This window comes from Mizuhopecten yessoensis, unplaced genomic scaffold (assembly GCF_002113885.1).
Source record: "Mizuhopecten yessoensis strain PY_sf001 unplaced genomic scaffold, ASM211388v2 scaffold10917, whole genome shotgun sequence".
Classification (NCBI taxonomy): Eukaryota; Metazoa; Mollusca; class Bivalvia; order Pectinida; family Pectinidae; genus Mizuhopecten; species Mizuhopecten yessoensis.
In genome coordinates, this window is record NW_018408786.1 from 1080593 (window position 1) to 1094152 (window position 13560).

Below are 13560 nucleotides of genomic sequence, written 5' to 3' on the forward strand. Positions count from 1 at the left end.
AAGGAATGATTTGTGAAAACAATGAGGCAAGAGAAAGCCTGTCATTTTTTTGTAATAAATATGTCTTATTACATTTTAATTTTTGCATAGATATAGATTTGATACAATTTTCAAGTTTCATTTAAAAAGTGAAAAATAATTCTATTAGACTAATGACGTCAATACACATTAAATACACCTAATCTTGTCTAAGTTAAACCAACAGCCATAACCCGAGGTAGTTGTTGACAGGGTTCATTCAAGTGTATCTCAATTAGCTGTAGCCTTCAAGGCGTTCAGAAAACGTCGATGCTTGGAGTAAATACACATATAGTTAGGTACCATCAAAGTCATATTGTAGGTGGGGTTTTAGGATACATTTTAAACATTTAATCTAAATATCTGTTTGCTGTTCATCAAACACCTTTATACTGAAAAAGTTTATGATATATATATATTCATAATAATTCACACGTCGAGACCGATATATGCAGAATATGTTCTAGTATGTCGAATGCAACACACAAGCAATCCCCATTTTCGAATAAGTAACTTATGGCCATAACTATTTCTGTAATCCGGTACGTTTGTTATCAATGAGTATTTGTATCACGACTTACCAAATTATCGGAGGTTCAAAGAGACAGTCCCTTAATAGATTATCATACTTTATCTCAAAGTTAACTATACACATCTTTATTGGCTTTGTGATGATATTCTCAGCTAAATCCTGGTGTCCAAGAACCACTTACCGATAAATATATCACCAATTAAATTATTGTACAAACTGAAAATAGTATAATTTTCACCATATTAAAATTATATTGAAAAAACCAAATCTTTTGCCCTTTTCCATCTTGAGAAAAAAAAATACATATCTTATAAATGTGAATCTGAGTATCATTGCACGAATAATATTTGAATTAATTGAACTTCAATAATGGTCACTTTTACATTACTCAACGTCCAAAAGCATATCAATTAATATATTATTTTTAATGCTATACTGGAAAGCCTGTTTGCCTTAAACTTTTCATTGTTGCACCGATATCACTCTGAAGTTGTACGTTTGAAAAACAAGTGGCCAACGTAACAATCTCCGATTCTTTGTTTCCATTTGCTGCAACTACGCGAGTCCTGATGGATCATGGCCTTTTTTGCACCCATAAAGGTTGTTCCAGACAAATAGCGTTGCATTATTGCTGTAGCCGACACTACGGTTCGAGATTCGATGTTACTGAGCAAAGTGTTCTTTACGTGGTAGCAACCATGTATCGATTCATGCGATAAATACAATTAAACAGTTTTTAGAAAAATATAAGGTAGAAGGTAGCTTACATCCTGAAATAGGATACATGTTTTTGGAACCTCAACGGACAGCGGTGAAGTAACTGAAGGGGAATCGAACAAACTAAAAACAATATTCTGGCTGAGTTATGTTTATTAACAGAACAGATATAACTAAATCCAAAGAAAAAAAATATGGTTCAAAAAGAAAACGGCTGATGCAGCAAATCGACCAGTCATTCGGAATTCCTTGATTTCAACATTAACCGCTGCCAAAGCTGATCCATTCACCAACTTCAATGAGGAATCCGGAGAAACTGGTGAACTGGTCGTCTATTGAAGCGCTCTGTTGATCGAAGTAACCATCAGATCTGACAAACACAGTATCCCCAATCGCCAGGTTCACGATAACCGAAGTTGACGCCGACGCTCGGGAGCGCATAGGTTCCGCCAAAACCCACGCTATTTCCTGTCCGTTTTTGACGATTTCCGCACCGAAGCTGTGTCCATCCTCTACCTGTATGGTGACGTGGAAGACGTAAGTACCCGGCACGTGACACGTGAAGACACCGGTCAGGGGATCGTAGCCGTTTCCGTCGTTTGTGAGGACGTTGTCCATGATAATTTTCTCGTCACGATTGAACTTCGACATACGGTTACTGAGGCTTGCGGAAAAGGCAAACTTGGCTTCAGAAGTCGATCTCACTGAAATGTAAAAGAAGAAGGCGTCTCCGATATTTCGTCTTTATCATAGTTACTATGATATTAGGGCCTGGACATAGCTACCGTCACCTTTGAAAAGCAACTAATCTTAAGTCTGATCCAAATTCCTTGACTCATGTTGAATCACTCAAGGATTGAGACAAGGCGACTTCCCAGCCATAACTCAAATAAAACGTTCCTATCTTACTCATTTATTCGTTAAGTGGATAAACATTACTCCCTTGTGGTTGATAAATTGAAGTGAAAACAGAATATTTTTGCGACCCCCTCAAAAAGAGGTCTCAATCAATCGCAACGAAATATGAAACAGTCTAATAACCCAATGAGACATTCGCATAGGTAACGTGTCTCTTGCCTGTATAAATGTAGGTGAAGCGACACAAAACAAGCTTTTCGTGTTTTTTTCTCACGTCTACGTTGAATTATAATGCCACATACATATGCAAACATCTTCGGAGTGTGGCTAAAAACAATTGTATCACAATGTCTATATGCGTTACGGTTTATTATGGTATACAATCTTAAAGAGGACGTTAGCCGATTTAATTATTTATACCAATGTATCAGGAGAGGAAAAAATGCACGGCCAGACCGGGGTTCGAATCCGGGACCCTCCGAACTCTAGAGGGACGCTCTGCCAATAAAATGCATTTGATGAAACAGGTGACCTCGGAATATTTCACATCCGATCAGAGAATCTAATATCGATCGAAAGGCGAGTACGATATCAAGGATTTTATCCGACCATCCAAGCAAATGTGTTTTGGTTATTTTACATTATTATAGCTTATTATATAACAAATTAAATACCTTTCCCTAAATCAAACAGAAATCCGAACTAAAGTATGGTCCATACTACATTGCAGAAGGATACATGTACATGTCTATTCCATTGATTATATAATGTACTAGCGGCTTTCAATACAAAATTGAACCTTTGTGTGCGATGCGACATCATCTATAATATTAATGCTTTCTCTAAAACTATTATCAGGTGGTTAAACTATTTTGTTCCATAGATTAAAATGTATACAGTAAAATTGTATTAAGCGTTAACCTCTAGGTAGCACCCATTTCATTATGCCCGAAAGCTGATATGAGTCGAGGGTTCATTGGGCGTGGGACATCGGAAGAAGAACATAGCAAAGTAATGACATTTTATAATATACTACACGCTGTCAATATATTTATTTAAGCAATGTACTGGAATCTTTAATAATAACATATAAAAAACATGCCATTTGACATTTTGTTAAGAATCTACATAAATGAAGTCCGATTTTGTCGTGACGCGAATACATTTAGTAATTTGTCTAATGCTTGCTTCGGATAGGGAAATCTGACCTGATTTAGAGGATGAGGTCTCCAGCTGACGAGCTAAGTCCTGGTACTTCTGTTGTAACGTAGATAATTCCGATTGGACGTTGGCCATTTCATTTTCAAGGTGAGACTTGTGTTGTCTTGCCGATGCCTCGACTTCCTGAAGACGGCGATCACTGTCATCACGGTCGCGTACCAAGCCTCCCACCACGTTCTCCAGGTGCATCAGCCTTTGGATGACGTCATCAGATGATTCGGTGCCATGCGATGAAATCGTGGATATCAAAGTAAATATCACAATACAAAGACATTTATGGTAAATCATCTTTAGGTTTGCCAAGAAAACAACAAACACGTCACTTTCTGTCCAATAAAATCACCTTGGGAACGTTATTGAAACTGACTATGACAACACTACTGTCTAAGTTTTGGCTGTTGTGGATATTGCAGTATAATAAGTGTCCAAATTGCACGACAGACAGTTGGCCTTGGTGTTCCGGACGTGATTAGAGGATAAGACACACGAGTCTTGCACTGTTGTTATCTCTTTCAGTGCATTGACGATCACGTGTCTATATAATGTTACAAGCCAGGTTAGATAACGGTAGACAATAACAGTTTTCTTCATGAATACATAATTAGAGTATTGTCTAATTAAAAAAACATTACCGGAAATGCACTATTTAATATTACTTATCTATAAGATTTTGATTTACGCAAAAGGAAGCATACAGTATTGTTGTGTATAAAGATAATTTAAAATAAGATTCTTATATAAATTAGGGAAGTGGAGATAACGTGATTGATAAAGCTGCCGGCTTTATCGCCTAGACGATTTAGTGACCTGTATCGTTAGTTCAAAGCAATGGCATGGCTCGAGTAAAACAGTGTCTTCCTTCGTAATTTATGTTTCTATTTTATCCGCCATTATTGAAGCAAAGGGTGTTTACCCATTTTGTTCCGAAAGTTAATTAAATGAATTACGTTCGTAACTTTACTGTGTGGAATACAGACAGAATATTTTTCTATACATATATGATATATCAGAAATGTTCAGCGTGATACAAACGGTAATATTGCTTCGAGAAGCACATTCAAAATATACACAGCCGTGTTGTCAAGCGTGACGTCATTAGAACCAGGCGTCAATATTACGTTACTTATTCCCGCACTTTTTTGATGCAGCGTTATTTTCGTCGTTAGACTTTAAAAATGGAATAGATAGAAATAGAAAAAAATGTTTTCACATTGAACAAAATATATATTGCACGAGTAGGGCAAAATTACTGATATGTTTTCACATGTGCGAAGCACGAGTACCAATATCGGTATATTCTGCCTCACGTGTGGCATTCGACGGTTAATATCCTCTGTATATTATATGTGTACACCTTTATCGATCTATGTTAAAGTAAGTAATTGATATCATTGGTAATTAATGATAACATTTTCTCGCTAAATGTAATAAATTGGTTAATTTATGAGATTTCAGCTATAAGTTTATGACTTTTATAATCTTGTCGATATTGTGTTTCTTGTTTTGTGTTGTAGTGTAATATGCTACTCTCAAATCGATCCCAGAACTATGTGTTTCTTTGATTTGTTTATGTATCACAGAAATCAAATAAATTGGAAAGATGGTTTATATTACCGATAACTTTCCGAACATCGGTACCTCTGTACGTTTTGATACAGCCACAAAAAAAAAGCAGAAAGAAGAAATTGAAATGGACAAACCGTTCTGTAATAGTTAAACCTCATATTTGCTTAAGTAAGTTCAAATAAACAAGTCAAGTCCGAAAAATAAACGCAACACAACTGTTTATAAATAAACATGTAATTTAATTATTAGTTCCAACATGATATGTGGATCGATAGATGAAAGACATGATGTATTATGTTAGTTGGCTGATCATCCAATCAGATACAGCGGTCTCCGCTAGTCATCCAATTAGATACAGCGGTCTCCGCTAGTCATCCAATCAGATACAGCGGTGTTGGTAAGTCATCAAAACAAGTACAGCGGTCTGCGTTTAAGTACAAAAAGACCAATAAGATACAATGGTCAGGACGCAAGGCGTATTCAGCCAATCCCATGCACTTTTTTTTACAAAGTTTAACATGATTGGCTAATCTTATACAGTGGCATGCGAAGATCGGCGTAGTAGACCAATAAGATGTTGAGGAACGACGTTTGATATCATCATTTCCCAATCAGATACGACAAAACTTCGGTCCACCTTTGGTATTATCGTCCAACCCAGTACAGTGGTACATCGTTTGGTGTGATCAGCCAATCAGATATGATGGCAGGTTGTTGTTTTGTTAACTCGGCCAATCAGATATGGCGATAGGTTGACAGTTTATATCATACTCAGCCATCATATACAACGGTATGACGTTCTGTATAATGTTTTGGACTGTGTCACGTATCTCAGCCTACACGTGAAAAAAGAAAGAAAAAATTAGATGACTTTGAAGACGCAACAATCCAAAAAATCTTTTAGTAAATGATTATGCGTTCAAAATATTTTTTAAATTAAGATAATTTATCTAAGACTGAAATAGCATTGATGTATTACCAGTATTAAAAAGACTTTCGTCTCCTTTAGTAAAGTTATGAAAGCCCAATAAATACTAACGATAATTTAACGGAAATATTTAATCTTAATTTTTTAATATGAAGTATAAAAGTAAAACTAGATGTGTAGAGATTAAACATTACTATCCCAAGGCAACAAATGCAAAAGCAATTATTAGTCCATCTTCAGATATTTCTCAAAAGTTTCATTTTGAAATTTGCTTGAATGACTGATAACGCTCTTTTATAGATAAAAAGACTTACCGAGTTTGAACACAGGTCTTCCAGCGCCAGGGACCGCACTGTGTGGCGTATTCCTCCCTCTGGAGTCTCCGATATGTCTTCTGATAGGGAACCACGTATTTCTCATATTTACAACCTCTGGAATTAAAAACAATTAGCATAAAAAAAAAAACTTTTGCTAGGCGAAGTGTGTTTTAGAAATCACAATTTGGTATGTAAATGGTCTGATATTAGGGTTTTTTAATATATTTTTTATCAGCAGAAGAAATATCTTGATATAAATATTTACCGACTCTGTAGTCATACAGCATAATTGTGTTTACAACATTTGACCACTTTACGGCATGTTTTGCCGTAAAGTGTCACCCGGGTTTTTGCCAATAGTGAAAATATGGTATAGTGTAAGGTATATTGTCATTATTGTGTATTATTGTATGATTGACTTATTGCAGAGGATAAGGCATTTGTTCTTGTTTTAAAAGTTATAGAAGTGTGGCGAAAGTTTTGTTATTTTATAACGAGGGTTGTATTTCTGTGATATCTTGTTGCCCTATCGTTCTATGCATCTGAGATATCGACAAAAGATCGAGAATTATTCTTAAAATAATTCTAGAATTTTTATTGATATTGCACGTGCTTTGTACGATAGTGCTTCATGGATATTACAAAAAGAACAAAAATAAAAAAAAAACATGAGATAACCACTTCATTCAAAACAAGATGATCTCTAACTGATTTAAACATAATGAGAATCATATGTGTTAAAATTTAATTTAATTTAATTAAAACCACAAAAATTCAAGTTCCCCGGGTAAGTCCCGATATAAAGGAAATTTATAGATTGTATGTATTATAAATGTGTTGATGTGGAGGTGTCAGAATAAACAGTATTTGTGATGTAATGACATTCAATATTTTCAATTCAAAGTTTTGAGAATGATGTAGACCAATATTTCTTACGAGTTATTCCCCTTGGACTATATCATAACCAATATAATAATACCGTCTACAGAATATTTAGCAAAATGGATATTCTTTCATGAACAAATGAGAACATCCAAAATAATTCATAGATTTCATTTTCGTATTTCCACAAGTGAATTTATGCGGAATTGTCTGTATGATGAATAATATTTTCGCTTGTTAAATATATAAACTATGATTGTTTATTTATAATACCTACAATCATCATCATCATCATCATTATTATCATCATCAGTTTACCCACACAGAGGAGTTTCGTAACGGATGCATCATAAACGGTAAACGGTATTTATTTGAGCACATGCACAAGAACATGTACATCTTAAGGTACTGAACACTTAAGATGCTTGAACACTTATGGTGCTTGAACACTTAAAGTGCTGAACACTTAAGGTGCTGAACACTTTCAATATACTATATGTCAATAATATGTCGGAATTGTACTTCGCGTCCGTTAAAATATCAGTAAAGTCCCCTATACCTGTCAGATATTTCTGATATTTAACAATAAAAAATAATGAATTATCTCTTTATACGAGACACGACACTATAGCGAGTCGGCCTAATGTTATCCGCCGTTATATTGTAAAGATATACACACCATATTCAAAATATGTTTAGTAGTACATTTCAATCTAAAATAGACTACGTAATAAGCGATTAATGTGTCCCATTATCTGTGTCAGTTTGATTAATGACCAATCATAAGTTTATCTCTGCTGTGCAGTGATCGATAGATCAATACATTTATCGATGTGCAATCATGCAGCTGTTGGTATTGTGATCTCCGGTGGTGACGTAGTATCGTGTATGGGGGGAGTGACCTCTAACCCTTGAACTCACGCATGTCTACGCGATATTTAGTCTACTTTAACAGATGTGCACTAATTATAATACAAATTGTGTATGCATTGTTCCGTTTAGCGTTCCGCTAATGCTTAACGAATACAAAGAATTATACCTTCATATTATTAACGAGATTTAAAAACTTACATATAGTTGACAGCGAGAATATTTGGTGAATAGAACTTTTACTGTTGCTAACTGCATAAATAGTGCATTATCAGAATGTATATGAACAGTGACCGATAAACACATTCAATTTAATTTCTGCCACTGGTGCAATGACACTGCGTACTGTGTCATTAGTGGGTGTTCACCTGGTAAATACTATGGTAATTGACTTTTACAAACACTCATTTACCGAGCAACTTATTCACTAAGATTTCATCATGAATTCGGGGAACAATGTCTTGCATTAATTTTATCGTTTGCTTAAATGTGTCGTCTCAAATTGTCGCGATACATTTTAATTCGGTATCGTTGAACCTCTTGAATTAATGATAATGCTGAACTCGTGAGTTTCATCATTTGACTCTTGAAATGTAAGTTATTAATAGTATTTACATACATTCTCTCACACGTCAGCCCTCCGTAACCTTTCGGACATCTACACTTGTTACGTCTGCACTTGCCGCCATTTTGACAGGGCTGGGCACATTTACCTGAAACAAATTAATATAAAAATATTTAAATGAAATTTGTTTTCATAGAGTTTTTTTTTTTTTAAATATAGAAGTCGAAATGGTCTTTACACTATGCGTATGACCAATCAACCTTACCCCGTTGGCACCATTTCCCTGAATATCCTGGCAGGCATTCACATTTATTGTGACCAATACATTTCCCGCCATTTTTACACGATCGTCTGCAGGTAACTGAAATAATGAAAACACATATTTGGTATGTATATTATGTGTGTTAACAGTTATATTTAAGTGAGATACACTTTAGTTATTTAGTTCAATTAAATATACAAAAGATAATGTTAACATTTTCATCACGATTTAGAGTTACAATAGAACCTTTGGCAGTCGTGATATCAATCGAGACCTCACGTTATGGTGTATCGAAGTCCATATACAGTATTTACATCATATTCACGTGTTTAGACCATGCAAATGCAGTTAGATCAAAGTGATGACACTAATAACTTCCAAACATAGCAACAAGATGTTCTAAAAATCAAAATGCAAAATAATCTATCCACTCGGAACACCTCGGTCACTTACATAATTTTCAGAATCATGCAGTCTGATCTCTCCAACAAATACATATAATCGCAAAACATACTGAAATGTCGCGCTAAATTCCGTATAGAATGCGTTATAAATACCGAGGGATTCCGAGTGTAGTAATGAATTGAATAAACATCTAAAAAACTTACATTCCTGACAATATGACCCGTAATATCCTGGCCTACACCTACATACATATGGATAGATACAAACACCGCTATTCTGGCATGGCGGGGTACACACAGCTGCAACAAAATCAAACAGCGCCATTAGGGTCTGAACATGCTCAATTGTATAAGGTATGCTTTTAAGTTGATTTAGTATAATAAAGAATTTTTGAAGTTTCGGCTTTCTCAGTCATTACATTTCTCATAACATAGCACAGCTGGGAGAAAGGAAACGAGTTTTAGTAGAAATCTTAGCTGTAGGAAGAAAATAAATATTTACAACAATCTAACTTAAACTGCCTTGTTTCGAATTCCTTTTGAAAAGTATGCAGCAAAACTGCGATACTCATTGCAAATCAATAGTATGCCCCTTATAAAGAATTTTCCTAAGAACTCTTAACTATATTAAATTTTTCCTATAATGAAATAATTTTGTTTATGTCTCCTGGAAAATACAGCAAACATACTGAATCGCTAACATGTCTATAACTTGCATACAGCAAAGCTCTGTCGACTGCTGCTCTTTCAAACGTAGAGAATCTGGCGATAATTCCATCGTGATTAAAAGCAGCAGATAACTAAGCACAAACCGGCGACCGATTCGAATTTTGAAGACGCCGATAACGGTCGAATAAGCAGACTTCAATCACACATGCAAAATTATTTATAACATATTTAATTTTGCGAATAGTTTTATTTTTGATAATCCTATGCCTTGTCGATATGATTGTTTTATATCACGTTTCAACCTATTCTGGAAATGAACAGTTAATTTGAAATGATAATAAGAAATAAACAGAACAGAAACGATGAAGTAAAGTAATGTTTAGAAATCAATATGATACGGATTCAATTAAAGACAATGACATAATAATAGCCATGGAAATGTGCTTGTTGGAAAGTGTGCTGAGCGGTGATATATATGATATACTGAACTTGGCTATACTTTTTATATAATCATCATGTGAAATTATATCAAAACACGAAAGCTCTAAATTGGCAATTCTTCTGCTCTAATTCCATTCCATTTACCATGCAACATGCTTCCATTACATCGCCAATCATGCATTACAACGCTTTAGTCGTGTAGCTATTCCCCCAGTCTTGTTATGCATTCTAAGATAAGACCACATCAATGTGACTTTTTTTTCAATTATTTTGCCTTTAATTCAAAACAGTTTTTATATGACACCAAATTATATCTTTATAAAACCGACTGAGACTTGTACAGTTGGGAGCAAACATAACTTAGTAGCCTTGTGCACTAGAGTAAACGAAAAAAGTGAGCTAGTGCACTAGAGCAAACGAGAAAAGTGAGCTGGTGCACTAGAGAAAACGAGAAAAGTGAGCAAGTGCACTAAAGTAAACGTGAAAAGTGAGCTTGTGCGCTAAAGTAAACGAGAAAAGGGAGCTTGTGCACGAGAGTAAACGAGAAAAATGAGATAGTGCACTAGAGTAAATGAGAAAAGTGAGCTAGGGCACTAGAGTAAACAAGAAAAGTGAGCCTGTGCACTAGAGTAAACTAGAAAAATGAGCTAGTGCTCTAGAGTAAACGAAAAAAGTGAGCGAGTGCACTAGAGCAAACGAGAAAAGTGAGCTAGCGCTCTAGAGTAAATGAGAAAAGCGAGCTAGTGCACTAGAGCAAACGAAAAAAGTGAGCTAGTGCATTTGAGTAAGCGAGAAATGTGAGCTTGTGCTCTAGAGAAAACAAGAAAAGTGAGCTTGTGCTTTAGAGAAAACAAGAAAAGTGAGCCTGTGCACTAGAGTAAACAAGGAGAGTGAGCTAGTGCACTACAGTAAATGAGGAAAGTGAGCTAGTGCACTTGAGTAAACGAGAAAAGTGAGTTTGTGCACTAGAGTAAACTAGAAAAATGAGCTAGTGCACTAGAATAAACGAGAAAAGTGAGCAAGTGCACTAAAGTAAACGTGAAAAGTGAGCTTGTGCGCTAAAGTAAACGAGAAAAGGGAGCTTGTGCACTAGAGGAAACGAGAAAAATGAGCTAGCGCACTAGAGCAAACGGAAAAAGTGAACTAGTGCACTAGAGCAAACGAAAAAAGTGAGCGCGTGCACTAGAGTAAACAAGGAGAGTGAGCTAGTGCACTACAGTAAACAAGAAAAGTGGGCTAGTACACAAGAGTAAACGAGAAAAATGAGATAGTGCACTAGAGTAAACAAGGAGAGTGAGCTAGTGCACTACAGTAAACAAGAAAAGTGAGCTTGTGATCTAGAGTAGACAAGATAAGTGAGCTAGTACACAAGAGTAAGCGAGAAAAGTGAGCTTGGGGACTAGAGGAAACGAGAAAAGTGAGCTGGTGCACTAAAGTAAACGTGAAAAGTGAGCTTGTGCGCTAAAGTAAACGAGAAAAGAGAGCTTGTGCACTAGAGCAAACGAGAAAAATGAGCTAGGGCACTAGAGTAAACAAGGAGAGTGAGCTAGTGCACTATAGTAAGCGAGAAAAGTGAGCTTGGGGACTAGAGGAAACGAGAAAAGTGAGCTGGTGCACTAAAGTAAACGTGAAAAGTGAGCTTGTGCTCTTGAGTAAACAAGAAAAGTGAGCTAGTGCACAAGAGTAAACGAGAAAAGTGCGCTTGTGCACTAGAGCAAACGAGAAAAATGAGCTAGTGCTCTAGAGCAAATGAGAAAAGTGAGCTTGTGATCTAGAGTAGACAAGATAAGTGAGCTAGTACACAAGAGTAAGCGAGAAAAGTGAGTTTGTGCACTAGAGTAAACAAGGAGAGTGAGCTAGTGCACTATAGTAAGCGAGAAAAGTGAGCTTGTGATCTAGAGTAGACAAGATAAGTGAGCTAGTACACAAGAGTAAGCGAGAAAAGTGAGCTAGAGCATTAGAGTAAACGAGAAAAGTGAGCTTGTGCACTAGAGTAAACACTATTGGAGTTCACATCCTTGTGCACTGAAGTTAGCTACTGTATCTGTATACCCCCGTGGTCAGTGAGCATCCGAGAGCCGAGTGTACCCTTTTATCATGTTGTTTTGATGTTTGTAAACAACTGAGAATAGCGGATAACCTTTCTAATTGTTATCTTATCGTTCGTAAACAAATGAGAACAAAGCCTCTTACTCTTTTGTAGTTGTTGTTGTTTTAATGTTGGTAAATAACGGAAAAAAGAACCTACCCTTTTGACATCTTCTACCCTTGTATCCTCGTGGACATGAACACTTATTTGGTGCTACGCATTTCCCTCCGTTGTAGCAACCTTTTCGACATATTGCTACAAATAAATCGCAAATATAGTTAGTCAATACATTCAAAATTCTACAAACATCTTCATCACAATTCTTGTTGTGACAATGTTGGACATATAGGATATATTAGAATATTTACTATCGTATGGCATTGCCACTATATAACCATAGAAACTTCAGTTGGCATTCATATAGGCTATGAATGCCATGTTCCAATTGTTGACGTTATCAATATTATGACGTCATAATGGTTACGTTGAACACCACACACCCTCCCTGGGCGATATCTATTCTATGAATTCAAGAAGAAGCATATATGATACATACAGTATTTGAACTAAATGCTAAATAATAACATGAAGCACTAGCGCGCTTCATTGGATTTGTCCAGTTGGCATTCATACTGCCTATGAATGCCAACTGAAAGCTAAAATTAAAGCTAAAATTGTTATGATATAGATGACATATGTATATATTGATACTCAGCATGTCGAACAACTGTTCGGGAAAATGCGAAGGTATGCAGTATCTTATAAATATAAAATTAATATAAATTGAGTTTACGTGTTAACCTTTTGTATGAAATGTGTCTTTGGGAATTGATTAGTTTTGATAGGAAGTACGAACGGATCAAAATGTTTGTGGATTGTATGTCGCAAAAAATGTGTTCATTTGAATACAATAAGGCATTGTATATCATTTAAAAATCGATTAATTAACCATTATAAATATTTTGAAAGTGCAAAGGTCATGTCTGTCTCTTGGCATTTCTCCATATTGTAAGTCAGATTGACATTAATTATGCTTTAAATACAATACATTAATCATGTCTGCAATATTTTGTATTCGTGAATGCATTGCTTCAGTTAAATGGATTTAAGAAGAGTTCAAGGTCTTCTAATATGTAAGAAGAGGTCAAGTGACCATTTTCTATCGTGTTTCCTAACTTATACTACGTCTTCCTTTCAAATCTTAAATCAACCATCAACCAA

General features: G+C 35.6%; 2 protein-coding genes across 2 annotated transcripts in view; both read right to left on the bottom strand.

The window, feature by feature from the left end:
- Positions 1-1409: 1409 nt before the first annotated feature.
- LOC110463588 (C1q-related factor-like) lies at positions 1410-3843 on the bottom strand. The gene is made up of 2 exons (XM_021518312.1): positions 3334-3843; positions 1410-1971 (listed from the first exon to the last, which is right to left on the bottom strand). The coding sequence occupies exons 1-2, from the start codon at positions 3632-3634 to the stop codon at positions 1529-1531; spliced, it is 744 nt and encodes a 247-aa protein (XP_021373987.1). The 5' UTR covers positions 3635-3843; the 3' UTR covers positions 1410-1528.
- Positions 3844-5134: 1291 nt separating this feature from the next.
- The window catches only part of LOC110463587 (protein kinase C-binding protein NELL2-like), a 50308-nt gene continuing 41882 nt past the window's right edge, over positions 5135-13560 (bottom strand). Inside the window, exons 11-16 of the mRNA XM_021518311.1 lie at positions 12499-12594; positions 9345-9440; positions 8740-8835; positions 8529-8622; positions 6155-6271; positions 5135-5748 (exon numbers count right to left, since the gene is read on the bottom strand). Of these exons, the coding sequence (XP_021373986.1) occupies positions 5691-5748; positions 6155-6271; positions 8529-8622; positions 8740-8835; positions 9345-9440; positions 12499-12594 (557 nt within the window). The 3' untranslated portion in view covers positions 5135-5690. The remainder of the gene's footprint in view (positions 5749-6154; positions 6272-8528; positions 8623-8739; positions 8836-9344; positions 9441-12498; positions 12595-13560) is intronic.

Excerpts from the sequence above, each read along its gene's own strand:
- LOC110463588 (XM_021518312.1), bottom strand. The coding sequence starts at position 3,634 with ATGATTTACCATAAATGTCTTTGTATTGTGATATTTACTTTGATATCC. Across the intron at positions 1,972-3,333 it reads GACCTCATCCTCTAAATCAG|TGAGATCGACTTCTGAAGCC; the intron begins GTCAGATTTCCC and ends TTTACATTTCAG.